This window comes from Trichosurus vulpecula, chromosome 7 (assembly GCF_011100635.1).
Source record: "Trichosurus vulpecula isolate mTriVul1 chromosome 7, mTriVul1.pri, whole genome shotgun sequence".
Lineage (NCBI taxonomy): Eukaryota > Metazoa > Chordata > Mammalia > Diprotodontia > Phalangeridae > Trichosurus > Trichosurus vulpecula.
This window is the reverse complement of record NC_050579.1, coordinates 81,173,572-81,186,979: the sequence shown is the minus strand read 5'-3', so window position 1 is coordinate 81,186,979 and position 13,408 is coordinate 81,173,572. Positions and strand designations below refer to the sequence as shown.

The window sequence follows — 13,408 nt, the reverse complement described above, 5'->3', positions numbered from 1 at the left end:
CGCACAGCAGCAGTAGCTAGAAGGACGTGGGGTGTTCAAGACTCCAGTTACTCTCCCTGCCTGGTTCTTGGAGGATCCTCTCAGCAGGAATCCCCTGTGGGTTCTGAACTGTGCCAGAGGAGGATGCAGTGTTGGCACAGGGACCAGGGAGCTTCCAAAGAAATAAAGAAAATACCCCCCCCAGAGTTGAGAGGTAAGTCTGAGAGTCACCTCCCCAAACACACACACCCCTCACCCAGTGGAGTAAGTGACTCCTCTGAGGTGTCCCCTGTTCAAGCTTCAAGTCTCCCTCCTTCTGTCTCCCTCTGCCCTTCCCTATCTCTGTATACCTCGGATTCCCTGTGTGTCTCTGTCTCCTTTGTTTCTATGCCTTTTTCTGTCCTCTCTTCCTCTGTTTGACTTTCTGCATTACTTTCTGACTGTGTGGATCTCCCTAGCTCCCTAAACCTCTCTCTAGGTCTTTGTCTCTTTCTGTGTCTCTCTTCGATTCCGTGTCTGTATCCGTGTCTCTGTCTCTATCTCTCTGTGTCTCCCCAGCCCTCTCCCAGTAGGATTCTCCTTAGCGGGCTCTCCCCGCCAGCGCCTTTAAGTACAGTGAAGAGCAGGGATTGGCTGAGCTGGCGGAGCCACTCAGACTAGAGCTTGAGGTCTTTGGTGGGAAGGCAGATGGGGTGTCTCATTACTTCCAAAAATTCAGGTTTTCAAAGGAAATTGGGGGTGGGGTGGGGGGAGGGGAATCCCCAGCAGTCAGATCCCAGGCACTTGGCCAGCTGATGACACAGCTCTTTTCCTAAATTTGACTCCAACTCTCAGCTGTTTCTTTCCTTTTCTGGGAGTTTATCACAGCCCTGGCTGGGGGTGGGGGGAAGTGGAGCTGGGGGATAACACCACCCCCAGCTCTAGTATGAACAAAATAACAATCAAAGCCAAGAGAAGAACTACTCTCCCCCCCCTTCTAAATCTCTTATTCCTAACCCTGGAGGGGATGGAGGACTCCCTAAAGATGACCCCTGTTCCCCAGGAGCTGGGTCTTGGTGCTGAGGGAGATGAATGAGTGAAGACAGAGGAACAAAAGAAATAGCTCAAGGAGGAACACACAAGAAGTCCCAGCGAGTTTAGGGCAAGGAAGTTTTAAGTTTAGGGATGCTGAATGGTCCACCTGGGACAGTGGAGAGGATGACTGGGATGGGAGTGGGGTGGGGGGGACAGGATGGGTCAAGGGAGTTTATAATTTGAAGGTAGGGCAATTCTGCTTGGAGCCAGGGTTGGGGATAGAGGGCAGTACGAGAGGAGTTAATGACTTTTCCTTTTGTACGAGGAGGATCCAGCTTGGGCCAGGGCAGGGGTTCCTGTGCCAGAAACCACCTCCTCTCCCTTACCATCCCCCCTCCTCCCTCAGGCTCCCCTTTCCTTAGCTTCCCTCCTCCCCTCAACACATACCCGGAACAGCCATTCCGCCTCCGTTCTCCCCCAGGGCTCCCCCTCCTCAATTCACGTCCTCCCCCCTACTTCCTGGCTCCCCCTTTTCTTGGCCCAGCTCCCAGTCAATTACCCTAGGGCTCCTGGCCCCACTCCTACTCTCTCCCAGAAGCATGGGTCCCTGTCCTACCCTCCCCCAGAGACTTTCTTTCTCATCCTTCTCTCCCTCCCTGCCCCTCCAAGTCTGATGATTCTCTAGTTTGCCTCTCCCCTAACAGAATTAGAGTCCATCGGGACCTTATAGATCACAATCTAAGGCCCCGAGAGGATGTGATTTACCTAAGGTCACACAGCTGCTAAGTATCAGAGCAGGGACTCCAACCCAACCTGAGTCTAACATGACCCCAAGTCCAATATTCTTTCCATATTGCCTTTCTCAGCCATCCCTCAAGAGGTCTCTATTCTCCTATATCCTCAACGTGGTAAGACTCTGCTTCTAACATTTCCATCCTCCCACCCTTACCCTGGGAACTCATGGTCTCATAATCATCATTGGCTCCTTTCTTACTCTCCAGGGACGTCTCCATTGTACATATGGGGAAATTGTCACACAGAGAAAGACAGGAACTTTGTGTATGTAACGGTGGTAGTGAGAGGATGGAGGGCTTGGGGGAGGGGACAAGTACCAGAGATGGCTCCTTCTGACATAGGGGCAGGGTGGGCAGGAGTCAGGACTTGGGGCAATTCCTGCTCTCACCCCCACCCTACGGCCACTCCTTTCCCCAGGAAATCCCCAGGAAGGATTGAGTTGCCAACTGATCCCTCCCCCTTCCCAGGAGCAAGACACTCTCCTCCCTCCCATTCATACCCCTAATTCACTCTTCCCAGTTATCTCCTGCTCCTCACCTTACTTCCTGCCCTGCCATTTCCTTTCCCCTTTTCCCCTTCCACCCTAGGGGCCACCAGTACCTGCCCATCATGCCTACCACCTCTTGCACCACCCAGCCCTACGTCACTGCTGAGCCATATTTTCCTCTCTTTACCTAATACACCAAACCCTGATGGTATTGGGAATGTGAGACCCTCTGGGGTAAAAGCAGGGGCAAGGAGGGAGCCTGGGCTGGGACAAGGTTAGAGTCTGAGGCAGGAAGGGGCTGGAGCAAGAGGAGCTATCCCCAGAGGGCTCCCCCACCCCCACCCCTTTAACACAAGAGGAGGACAAAGGGGGTGACAAAGCAGCTGAAGACAAAGGGCCTCAGAATTGCAGGGGGGGCGCGTGGTGGCAGCCCGGATAGGGCACAAAAGATTCAGTGTCCTGGGCAGCCCCCCTAGGAACCCTGCCCCCGTCTGAGCTCAATCCACCCTCCAGGGCTAGTAAGCACAGATGCTAACCCCCACCTCTCCTGAGCCTAGTGAGGGCAAGAGACAGAACAATCTCTTTATCTGTAACTCTCCCCCCCCACCCCCCCCCTCATCTTTCTCTTCCCTGTGCCCATCCCTCCTATTTTAAAGAGTAAAATTTCCTCTGGAAGGTGCTGGGGGTCTCAGAGATGGTTTCGGTGCTGCAGAGACCATGGGCGGCTCATCTATCCTCACTCTGGCTCTGTGGGAGCCAACCCTCCCAGCTCTGATCCAAACCCGGGCCATTTCCCATAGCCACAGGCTCTGGCCCCACCCTTTGGAACATTTCCTATTAGGTCAGTTCCCAGGCAATAGTAGTCTGGCCGCTCCCTGGCGTCCACCCTTTCCCCCCACTCACACAATTCTGGAACTTGGTGGCTACCTGACGATACTTTGAGCCCTTCCTTTGAGCCTTCACCTCCCCCATGTCCCTTTGGGCTCACTACTGCCTTGGTTTCTCCCCACACCAAGTTTTCTGCACTGCTGGTGGGCTATGTCCCAGGGTCCCTGTCTGAGCAAACCTCATCTTTCCACTCTCACACTCACATGGTGGCTGGGGATGGAGTTCCAGACTTAAGGGGTGGCCCAGCTCTAGCTGGGGGGCTTGGAGGGAGAGGGCGAGGGTGTGGCCTCCACCGGTGGTTAGGAGGGGTTTTCCTCTTTTTCTTCAGAACCAGGATCGGGATTAGACCTGAGCCAGCAGAGGTGAAGCTGTGGGGCTACAGCAAGGCCAGAAACACAAGAACGAGATAGGGCCTGTGCTAGGAGAGAAAACGGTGCAAGTGGAGGGGCAGTGCCCAGACCGAGGGTCAGCGGGAAGGCTGTCTGCCCCTCCCCCAGCCTCTCTTTTCCCATGTTGGGTGTAGCTGCTGTCTCAGCTCCAGGTCCCCCCTTCCTCCCAATGCTGGTGGCCTTGGCTCTCGCTACTGTTTTGATTTGTGTTTGGCGGGAGCCCCCAGCCCCTCCCCATTTGGGTTCCCCCATCCCTATTCAGAACATCTGGGAATTGGGTTGGGGAGGGAGCTTCCCAGGCTCCTGCTGCCTCCGACCCTGCGATGGGGGAGGGGATGGGGAGTGCCTAGGGCTCCCCCGAATGGGGCCCAGATGTGCAAGAGCTCAGACACATTTGGGCAGCAGGCCCTCAGCGGGGAAAGCTGCCAGATGCATAAGAGCCTGGGCGGGGGAAGCTTCTGACAACCGTCCGAGATGGGGCTCCGCCTCCCCAGCAGCTGTGGCCTAGAAGCAGAGGAGGGCTCCTCCAGCATCCGCGTCTACACCATCCCATGGTACCTATATGCTAAAGATGCTCCCCCTTTCCGCCCCCCGGCCTTGACTTATAGAGATAGCGCGCTCGCTCGAACACCAGGGGGCGTATTTCAGCAAAGACACAAGATTCTTGCCCACAGTTAAAATGGAAGGTGTCCGTAGCGGACTCAAGCAATGAAGCCAAGCCCCGGGACCCGGATGTCGCCAGGCCACTCTCAGAAGCCCCGGCCAGCTTTCAAGATGGCGTCCCCACCGTACCCAGCCGTAACAAGAAGCCAAGGGAGTGACGCGTAGCGTCCGCTTCCGCCCGGTTCTCCTTCCCACGGGCCTGCCCCGGCAGCAAGATGGCGACGCTGAGGGCTCTGGGGAAGCTCCGTACCCTCGTGGCCCCCGTGCTGCGGCCCGGCTCTGGGGTCCGGCTGGCGCTTCAGCCCAGCAGGTGAGGAGGAGGCGGGGAGCCTTGGTTCTGCTTCCCCCCCGCCCCCCAGCCCCCGGAGGCCGGGGACATTGCCCTAGGCCCTTTGACACCCCCCCCCCCCCCCCGCCACAGAGCGAGTGACCCAGGCTTATGACCTCGTCTCTCCCCGCTCCTCCCTCCAGTCTCCCATAAGCCCCTGGACTGGGTGATTCCCCCAATTTTAGGGTGGTGGTGAGGGGGTGTGCTCGGTGGCCTGCGTGGACTCCCCGTTCCTTGCTCCCTTTTCATCTGTGGACTTGGGATCCCACCCCGCCCCCCAGTCTTCCCGGGGGGGGGGGGCGGTGCAGCTGCATGGTTATCCCCGCTTTAGCCCAGGGAAGGCAGCGCCGGGGTCTTCCATCCCCCCAGTCCGGGATGCTCCCCCTGTTCAGCCGGGAGGCTTGGGTCTGTCCCCCGAATGACCTTGGACAGCTTCTCCAGGAGGAGCAGAGAGCTGGGCACTCTTTAACCTTCCCTGGCCAAGGAGTCATGTGCGAGCTGTCCGTAGAAATTAATTATTAATCAGGATCAAATGAGGCTACGCGCCTAGTACGACCTTTCCAAACCTCTCGGTACCAGGTTATTATTATTATTGAGGCCACACTGATCCCTTGTCATTAACTTGGGGGTGGGAGGTGGGGGAGGGGTAAAACTACCCTTCCCCCTGCAAACAGAGCTGGTCTGTCCCTAGACAGGCTCATTCAGTTGAGTCCTGCATACGCTTAGTAACCATCGACGTGCAAGGCACTAGCGATACAAAAATGACAGAGGAAAAAAAAATGAAGCAGTCTCTGCCCTCAGAGAGCGTGTAGTTTGACCCTTTGTCCCTGCCTGACCTGCTTTCTGATCCTCAGAGGTGCTCGGCAGTGGCAGCCAGATGTGGAATGGGCAGAACAGTTTGGGGGGGCTGTCATGTACCCAAATAAAGAAACCGCCCTCTGGAAGCCCGCACCCTGGAATGGTGAGTCTGAGGATCCATATGCCCCTAGTCCCACCAACTTTGTCACTGACCCAGAACTGCTTCCCTTGTGTTTGTGCCTCAGTTGATAATCTCATTAATGATGAGTTAGTCTCCTTTGAGCTGTCCAGTCCTTCTCTCTAGCATGTTTCAGCCCCCAGTTCTTTGTATATTCCCTCTCAGAGATCTATTTCCATAGTGTCAACTAGCTTGGGTTTGTTGATCGAATGCCTCTTAAAACTTTAATAATAACCTCCATCTTGACCTCCAGTCTTGCAAGTCCAGCTGCCTGCTTAATACTACTAGTTGTATGTCTGTCGTCAGATTCAGTTTATTTTCATCCTGCCCACATTGGCACGCTTCCCATTTTTCTTTTTTCTGTTAGTAGTACAGCCCTTCTGATCATTCAGTTTCAAAACTCTGAGCTCCCTCTCTCCATGTCCAGTAAATTATTAAGTCCTCCTCCCTCACATTTAGCTCTCCTACTTCCATTCCTACTTGTACCAGCCTAATTTAGGCTCTTATCACATCTCGTTTGTATTATTGCAGTAGCCTCCTAACTGGTCTAACTGCCTTGAGTCTGTATTCCCTTGAACCTATCTTACCCATTGCCACTACACTGATCTTCTGAAAATACCATTTTCACCGTGTCATTACTACTCAGAAACTTTTAGAGGTTCACTGTTGCCCATGAGACAAAGTCTGGCCTCTCATTCAAAGCCCTTCACCAGCTGGACCAACCTATCTTTCTAACTTAATCTTCCACCATTCTGCCACATGACTTCTGTTCCAACCAAGCTGCCATATTCATTGTCCACCTTTCACATTTATACTTGCCTTTCTTCTGCCAAGTACCCTGTCTAAAGCCTTCCCAACCTTCAAAGCCCAGTTAAAAAATTCTCTCTTCCATGAAGCCTCCTTTGACACTTTAGCCCACAATGACCTCTCCCTCATTTGACTTCCTTTAGCATTCATTTGTCACTTAAATATTTCCTTGTGTTACTCATTTTCACAGTAATGTTTCTGATACCTCTAAATAGATTGTAAAATTTGAGGAAGTGTTATGTGCTCAACGTTGCCTTAGACTCTATGAGGAATTAGGAAAAGTAAGATTTGGGGTCCCTGCCCTCAAGGAACCCAAACAGTGTTCCACACTTCTCCTTTCCTTTGACCATAGAGCATTTTAAGAGTATAGGAGGAGGAAAGCAGTAAAATTGGCACGCTAGGGAGCTAATATGGGACGGGAGCTCCCAGTCATAGGTTAACCCGTTTGATCCTTGGGACAATCCCAGAGGAGTCCCCATCCAGCCCTAAGCCTCCTCTTCTTCCTCCTTCCCCCACCCCCAGATGTGGACCCTCCAAAAGACACAAAGGTGTCCAACGTGACCCTAAACTTTGGGCCCCAGCACCCAGCAGCTCATGGAGTCCTTCGCCTGGTGATGGAACTAAGTGGAGAAATGGTGCGGAAGTGTGATCCTCATATTGGCCTGCTTCACCGGGGCACTGAAAAGCTAATCGAATACAAGACTTACTTGCAGGTGTGGGGAATGAATAAGAGATGGGGATGTGGGGTCATCTCAGCTCTGAGATTTGTCCTTTTGGCCATTCCCAGGACTCTAGGAGGCTACAGGGCAGTGGGGAAGCATGATGGCTATCCTTTGTACCTTTTTCCTGTTATAAGGCAGTCCTGGGACGGATGAGAAGGGTTGGGGGTAGTGGAAAGCTCTCCCATGGTTGATTGGGCTTGGATTCAGCAGTGGAAGCCATGTTTCCTAGCTTCTCTTGCTAAGTCTCCCGTCATTTTCTTGATCAACTTTTGGCTGCCCCTCTTTACCCTGTGCCTCAGTTTCTCTGACGTCATATCAAGTCCAGCCGGTGCGTCACAGTTTGTTTCCCGGGGCAGGGGACAAAGAGAGAGACGTCATCTTTTTTTGTTTGGACATCCCTATATCTTCCAGCTGCCTGTGTTTCCTTTTGAAATGTTCAGTGAGTCAGAATGACTGGGATAGAGAGGTTATGGCTGCCGCTGGCTTGTGGGATAGAGGAGGGGGGTAAGTGGGAACTATGACAACCAAGTGGTGAGAATCAGGATTGCAGCATTGTTAGGGTTTGTGTTTGAGGCAGGAGTCAGTTTTTTATTTATTTATAGCCTATGAGAAGGGAGAGAGGAAAGAGTCGTAAAGTGAAAGATTGTGAAACTGAAACTTAGTGGCTCGGTAAAGGGGTCAAGCATAGTGACTGTGAGATTCCCCAAGAGACCTGAGAATGATGGTTTCTGACCATTGGGTCCACAGAGTTAAAAACTCTTCAGCCTAGCTCCACGTCACAGTGATGGCCAAGAAAGAACAGACTGTCCTGATGGGATCAGCCCAAGCCCCACCCCTTTCCTGGAAGCTACAGCTTGGACAGCAGACTTATGAGAACCTCAGGGCAAAGGCTACTCTGATCAAGAACAAATCCTGCCCTTCTCAGTGCTAAAGGGCCCTATTCCCTTTAGACCCTTATTCTTGACAATTCCTGTGAACCATCTTCCCCATCCCACTTCTAGCTTCTTTAATTCCTTTTCTTCTGTTAGACTCGGGGGAAAAATAATGACTTGGAAGTTAAAGATACCGTGCCGTTGTCTCCTTGTCTGGGACGCTATTGGAATAGCTTAAATTTTACTGGGAGGCCAAGGACTTGGCAGACGAGTCCTGGCTCCTGGAGCCAGTTCAGAAGAGTATTTGCCCCTGTCAGAGAGGAAATCTGTAGTAGGGTACAAGATGTGGTAAGGTTTCTCTTAGTGTCTGTCTTCTTTTGTAGGCCCTTCCATACTTTGACCGGCTGGATTATGTGTCCATGATGTGTAATGAACAATGCTATTCCTTGGCTGTAGAGAAGCTCCTTAACATTCGGCCTCCCCCCCGGGCACAGTGGATCCGAGGTATGTGTCAGTCTCCTCGGTGCCTACCCTAGGTGTGATATATCTGAGGCCTGTTCCCCTATCTCTCCTGGAGAGCTGTCAATAGAAGAGGGACATCACCCCTTCCTTTTTGATGTTCATTCTCGAGCATCTTAGACTGGAGTGTGCCCCATTGGGTTTTCTGAGATAGTTCGAACTCCCTGGTTCTCAGATATTTTTCTGCTCTCTCTTCCCTCCCTCTCCACAGTGCTATTTGGAGAGATCACACGGCTGCTGAACCACATTATGGCACTGACTACACATGCCCTGGACATTGGGGCCATGACTCCCTTCTTTTGGATGTTTGAAGAAAGGGAGAAGGTATGACTGGGCACAGAGATGAGGAATGGTTTGGAGCAAGTACAAAAAAGGGAGGTATTAAAGGGCTTTAGGTGTGAGGTTGGGAGAACATAGGTGACACACAGAGTAATGGCCAGGGGACCAGCTTCTTGGAAGTTAATCTTGATTCTTTTTTGGTGGTGGAGTGCTGAAGGTAGTGATACAAAGAGTATTCTATGGTGTTCTTGGGGGGTCAAGGGCTTTATCTCTGATTTTCAGTGTGTCCCCTCTAGATGTTTGAGTTTTATGAACGAGTATCAGGGGCACGAATGCATGCAGCATACATACGTCCAGGAGGGGTGCACCAGGTAAGAAGAGCCCCTTCCACAGTTCTTCCATCCTCTTGTCCCTTCATTCCTCACCTCTGTTCTCTCTGGCTACAGTATTTTAGGATTCCCTGACTGGGGAAAATGAGAAGTTAGATGTAGTCCCAATATTCCACAGGTTTAGGGATGGAGAAATTTGGGACTTTGTTTCTCTGATGTGCCAATGTCCCTTTCCCTAACTTGCTTCCACCTGGCTCCTCAGGACATGCCCCTTGGGCTCATGGATGACATCTATGAATTTGCCAAGAACTTCTCTATTCGGATTGATGAGCTTGAAGAAGTAAGATAAAAGGGAATGAGAAAACCTCCCTGGGTACTCCCAGGAATTACTCAAGGTGGAGTGGGGAGATTTTAGCCTTTGGGTCTAAAAGAATAAGCTGCCCTAGTGTGAGGTGATACATTGGCACTTCTTTCCTTGGGGCGGCAGATGCTGACCAATAATCGGATTTGGCGAAATCGAACAGTTGACATTGGAGTGGTAACTGCAGAAGAGGCTCTTAACTATGGCTTCAGGTCAGTACCTGGGCAAGGCCCATGTTATTCCCAGAAGTGAAGAAACTGGTCCTTTTGTATGGGAGACCAGTCCATCTCTGGCTCCCCTTAAGTGTGGACTTGAATCTGCCCAGAGGGAGCGTGAAAGAGAGCATCGGCGTCTTTCTTGATTGTACAGAATGTAACCTCCTCTCTCCCCCTTCCCTCTAATAGTGGGGTGATGCTTCGAGGCTCTGGGATTCAGTGGGACCTGCGGAAGACTCAGCCCTATGATGCATATGACCAAGTAGAGTTTGATGTCCCCATTGGTTCTAGAGGCGACTGCTATGACAGGTAGGATGGAGCCACCTTCCAACTCCTGCCCTTCCCCCATCTGCTCCTGTGGTAACTGCTGTTTGTGCTCACTGAAGTACTTTTACATAGACATTCGCATTTGACTCAGAGAATCTTTTATTTCATCGGGGGAGAAAATCTTGGTATGGGAGCTTTCTCTACCTGCACAGCTCATAAACTGTCCCTGATTTAAATAAATGCTAGGGTGTTGCTTATAAGACACACAGAAGTCATGACTTGCCTGGAGTCAGCTAGTAAGCGTCAGAGTTGGGATGTGAACCCAGGTCTGACTTCAAGCATAGCACTCTGTTCACCATATCATACTTCCTCCTTTATCATTTGACCTTCACGATGACCTTGTAGGTCTGGCTGGTGAAATTTCATTATAGATTTGGTTGCCCTTCCCAAGATTATGTTAGTGGTAACTAAGCAAGGGCAAGCCCACTGAGCTTTAGTTTCCAGAGTACTCTCATGCGCATATTCATTTTCTGAGAGGTCTCGGAAGTCTTCATTTTACAAATGGGGAAATAGATGCAGAGAAGTTGTGGCTTCCCCACGGCTGACACATTTAGAGGGGTCAATGTTACAGAACCCCCTGCTGCTCTCTCTTACTTCCATCTTTTTCTTCCTCTGTCATATGGCCCTGTTCAGCTGCCATTGCCTTTCTCCATCATAGGAAGGGCCATTGGGTCAGGGGCTGGCTGGAGAATCAGGAAGGCCTTGGGTCTGTGTGCCCCCCAGCCTTCTAACCCTATTTTATCTTCTGCTCTCTGAGATAGTCATTAGGTGACTCCAGGGGGATTCAGCAGGTGCTTGCTTTGTTCCTGCCTCCAGGAAGCTTACGTTCCGTTGAATAGAATACTGAACTTGAGTGTGAATCTGCCCTCAGACACTTAGTAACTGCAGGTCCAGGCCAAGACATTTACCTCCCTTTGCCTCTATAAAATAGGCTAATTAGCAGCACCTACCTGGATGAGTAGTTGTGTGAGGATCTCATGAGATAATATGTGTAAAGCCCTTTGCAAACCGTAGAGTACTATGTAACTGTTGTCATAGTCGGAGTTCTTGTTGTTTGTCCTTCATTCTTGAAGAGGACCATGACATTGGGAAGGTGATGTCATGACTTGCAAGTGAATTGGATTTAAGTCGGGGGTGGGGGGGGGTGGGGGGCCGGTGTGGGCTGTACAAAGTCACCAGTCTTACTCTCAGATCCAGAGTCATCTGGGTCCGATAGCCAAATGTAGATCAGGACTACTGGAGATATAATGTAATGCCACAATGTAAGCATCAGTTATTTGGTGGAGTGGGAGGAACAGCTTCCCTAGGGCATAACCAAAAGAAACAAAGAGAAGACTGATGGGAGGGGTCTTACAGGCCTATTGGAATATGCTTCTGTCTCAGGTGAGGCAGAAATATCAGAGGTAGAGAGGTCTGGTATATGGGACCCAGAGTAGCCAATGGGTGGAATTTAGCAGGTTTTGCTCCACTAGACCTGGGCAGGGCAGGACCCTAAATCTTGTCTCTCTGTTTGACCACCTTCTAGGTACTTGTGTCGGGTAGAAGAGATGCGTCAGTCTCTCCGGATCATGCTACAGTGTCTTAACAAGATGCCTTCTGGGGAGATCAAAGTTGATGATGCCAAAGTGTCTCCACCAAAGCGGGCAGAGATGAAGGTTGGGGATGGGGAGTGGTCTAGGAGAGAAACTGAGGATAGAGAAAGGATAGAAAGGAGGAAAGTGATCAGAGCTGAGCTTCACTCCCTTTCAGATTCTCTTTGTGAGGCTAACACACTTTAGTCCTCCCTTCTTTGTTTATATCTCATCTGTAAACTTTATTATCTATATTTACACTTGCAATTTGATTTCATGTGGGTATTGACCATCCTGTTAGGGCATGGTGTATGGCTTCTTTCTTTCAATAGGTCCTAAGCAGAGGTCTATCTTTCCATAGAGGGTACTCAGGTCTGTGATTATGACCAACTGAGTTTTTCACTGCACTTTCTTCTTCCTTCTCTAGACATCCATGGAGTCACTAATCCATCACTTCAAGCTCTATACTGAGGGCTATCAAGTTCCACCAGGTGCTACATACACTGCTGTCGAGGCACCAAAGGTGAGGAGTGGCCACAGTGGGAGAAGACACAGTGATGTGCACCTACTTGGCATTTGATGGATGAACGTTGATTATATTGGAAAAGAAACATGAGGATTGACAGAGGTCATAGAAACAGGCAGGAATTGGCTTCCTTTTTGGGGAATCAGGGATGTGACATCTCCCTTGTACCCTTTGCACAGGGAGAGTTTGGAGTATACCTGGTTTCTGATGGCAGTAGCCGTCCCTATCGATGCAAGATCAAAGCACCTGGCTTCGCCCACTTGGTGAGAACAACAAACCCCAGTTATTCCCAGATCCTGAGGCCTACGAGGACCTACAAACCCTCAGTGCTCTTTCTCTCCTTCCTCTGTTCCACCCCATATTGATCTTCTGGTGTTCTCTTGTTTTTTCATATCCCCAGGCTGGTTTGGACAAGATGTCTAAGGGGCACATGTTGGCGGATGTGGTGGCAATCATAGGTATGGATGCCTTTGGGTGGGTGGGTGTAATGTCCTACATGGGCTTGAGGACTGAGATCAGGCATAGGGAATGAAAATAACTTGTATGGCCCTTGCAGACACTTGCTTCTTTCTTCTGTCCTCCAGGTACCCAAGACATCGTGTTTGGAGAGGTAGATCGGTGAGCGGGAGAACAGCAACTTATTTCTGCCATCTCCTCACTGATTACCGTCTCCTGAAGGAAGTAGAAGGGAGAGAGAGAGAGAGAGAGAGAGAGAGACAGAGAGAGAGAGAGAGTGTGTGTGTGCATGCGTGTGTGTGTGTGTGTGTGTGTGCGCGCGCGCGCGTCCATGTGCTTTCACATGCACACCGAGTGGGCTGCGCTTCTGCTAAGAAAAAGGAAATAACAATAAATTAGCCGCTCTGCGGTCCCTGTGTCTAGCTTCCCTTTCTTTCCTTCTGTCCAGCCTTCCCATTACTTTACTTGCCTATGAAATGCGTATGTTTTTCCAGATTCTCGAGTAGGAAGGGCAGAGGGAGGGGCAGTTAAACCCCCCCTTGCTTCCCCATCACCAGACTCAGATCTCTGCCGCTCTTATACCACCCTTGCCACTCCCACATGATCTTTCCACTTCTCCTTTCCCTGTTTCCTGTTCTTCCCCTTTTCTCCCCAGTTTCCCCCGTCCTTGCAGAGATGCTTTGGCTTCATGCTGTTAATTCCTGTTCTTGTAACCCCCATACCCTCAACCTTGGGTAGAGGCAGGAAACTACAGGGAGGAGGAATGTGGTAGACACTTGGGGATCACCTCCAATCCAAGGGCTGTCCCTGTCCTGTCCAGCACAGAATTCTTCTGATGCTCTGCTAAAGTGGACAGTGGAAGCTGGGGTCAGCCTTTTCTCAGTGGTTGAGGGGACTCCCTCGGG

General features: G+C 51.0%; 1 protein-coding gene across 1 annotated transcript; it reads left to right on the top strand.

Moving 5' to 3' along the window:
• The first annotated feature begins 4,223 nt into the window (after positions 1 to 4,223).
• On the top strand, positions 4,224 to 12,920 carry NDUFS2 (NADH:ubiquinone oxidoreductase core subunit S2). The gene is made up of 14 exons (XM_036768465.1): positions 4,224 to 4,525; positions 5,398 to 5,504; positions 6,849 to 7,039; positions 8,304 to 8,424; positions 8,651 to 8,763; positions 9,015 to 9,089; positions 9,310 to 9,387; positions 9,535 to 9,620; positions 9,813 to 9,932; positions 11,476 to 11,605; positions 11,949 to 12,044; positions 12,227 to 12,310; positions 12,448 to 12,505; positions 12,632 to 12,920. Exons 1-14 carry the CDS (start codon positions 4,431 to 4,433, stop codon positions 12,667 to 12,669), a joined length of 1,392 nt encoding a protein of 463 aa, XP_036624360.1. The 5' UTR covers positions 4,224 to 4,430; the 3' UTR covers positions 12,670 to 12,920.
• The last annotated feature ends 488 nt before the right edge of the window (positions 12,921 to 13,408 follow it).

Coding starts and splice junctions, on each gene's coding strand:
- NDUFS2 (XM_036768465.1), top strand. CDS start 4,431: ATGGCGACGCTGAGGGCTCTGGGGAAGCTCCGTACCCTCGTGGCCCCC. Junction 9,388..9,534: donor GGATTGATGAGCTTGAAGAA/GTAAGATAAAAG, acceptor TTGGGGCGGCAG/ATGCTGACCAATAATCGGAT. Junction 9,621..9,812: donor GCTCTTAACTATGGCTTCAG/GTCAGTACCTGG, acceptor TCCCTCTAATAG/TGGGGTGATGCTTCGAGGCT.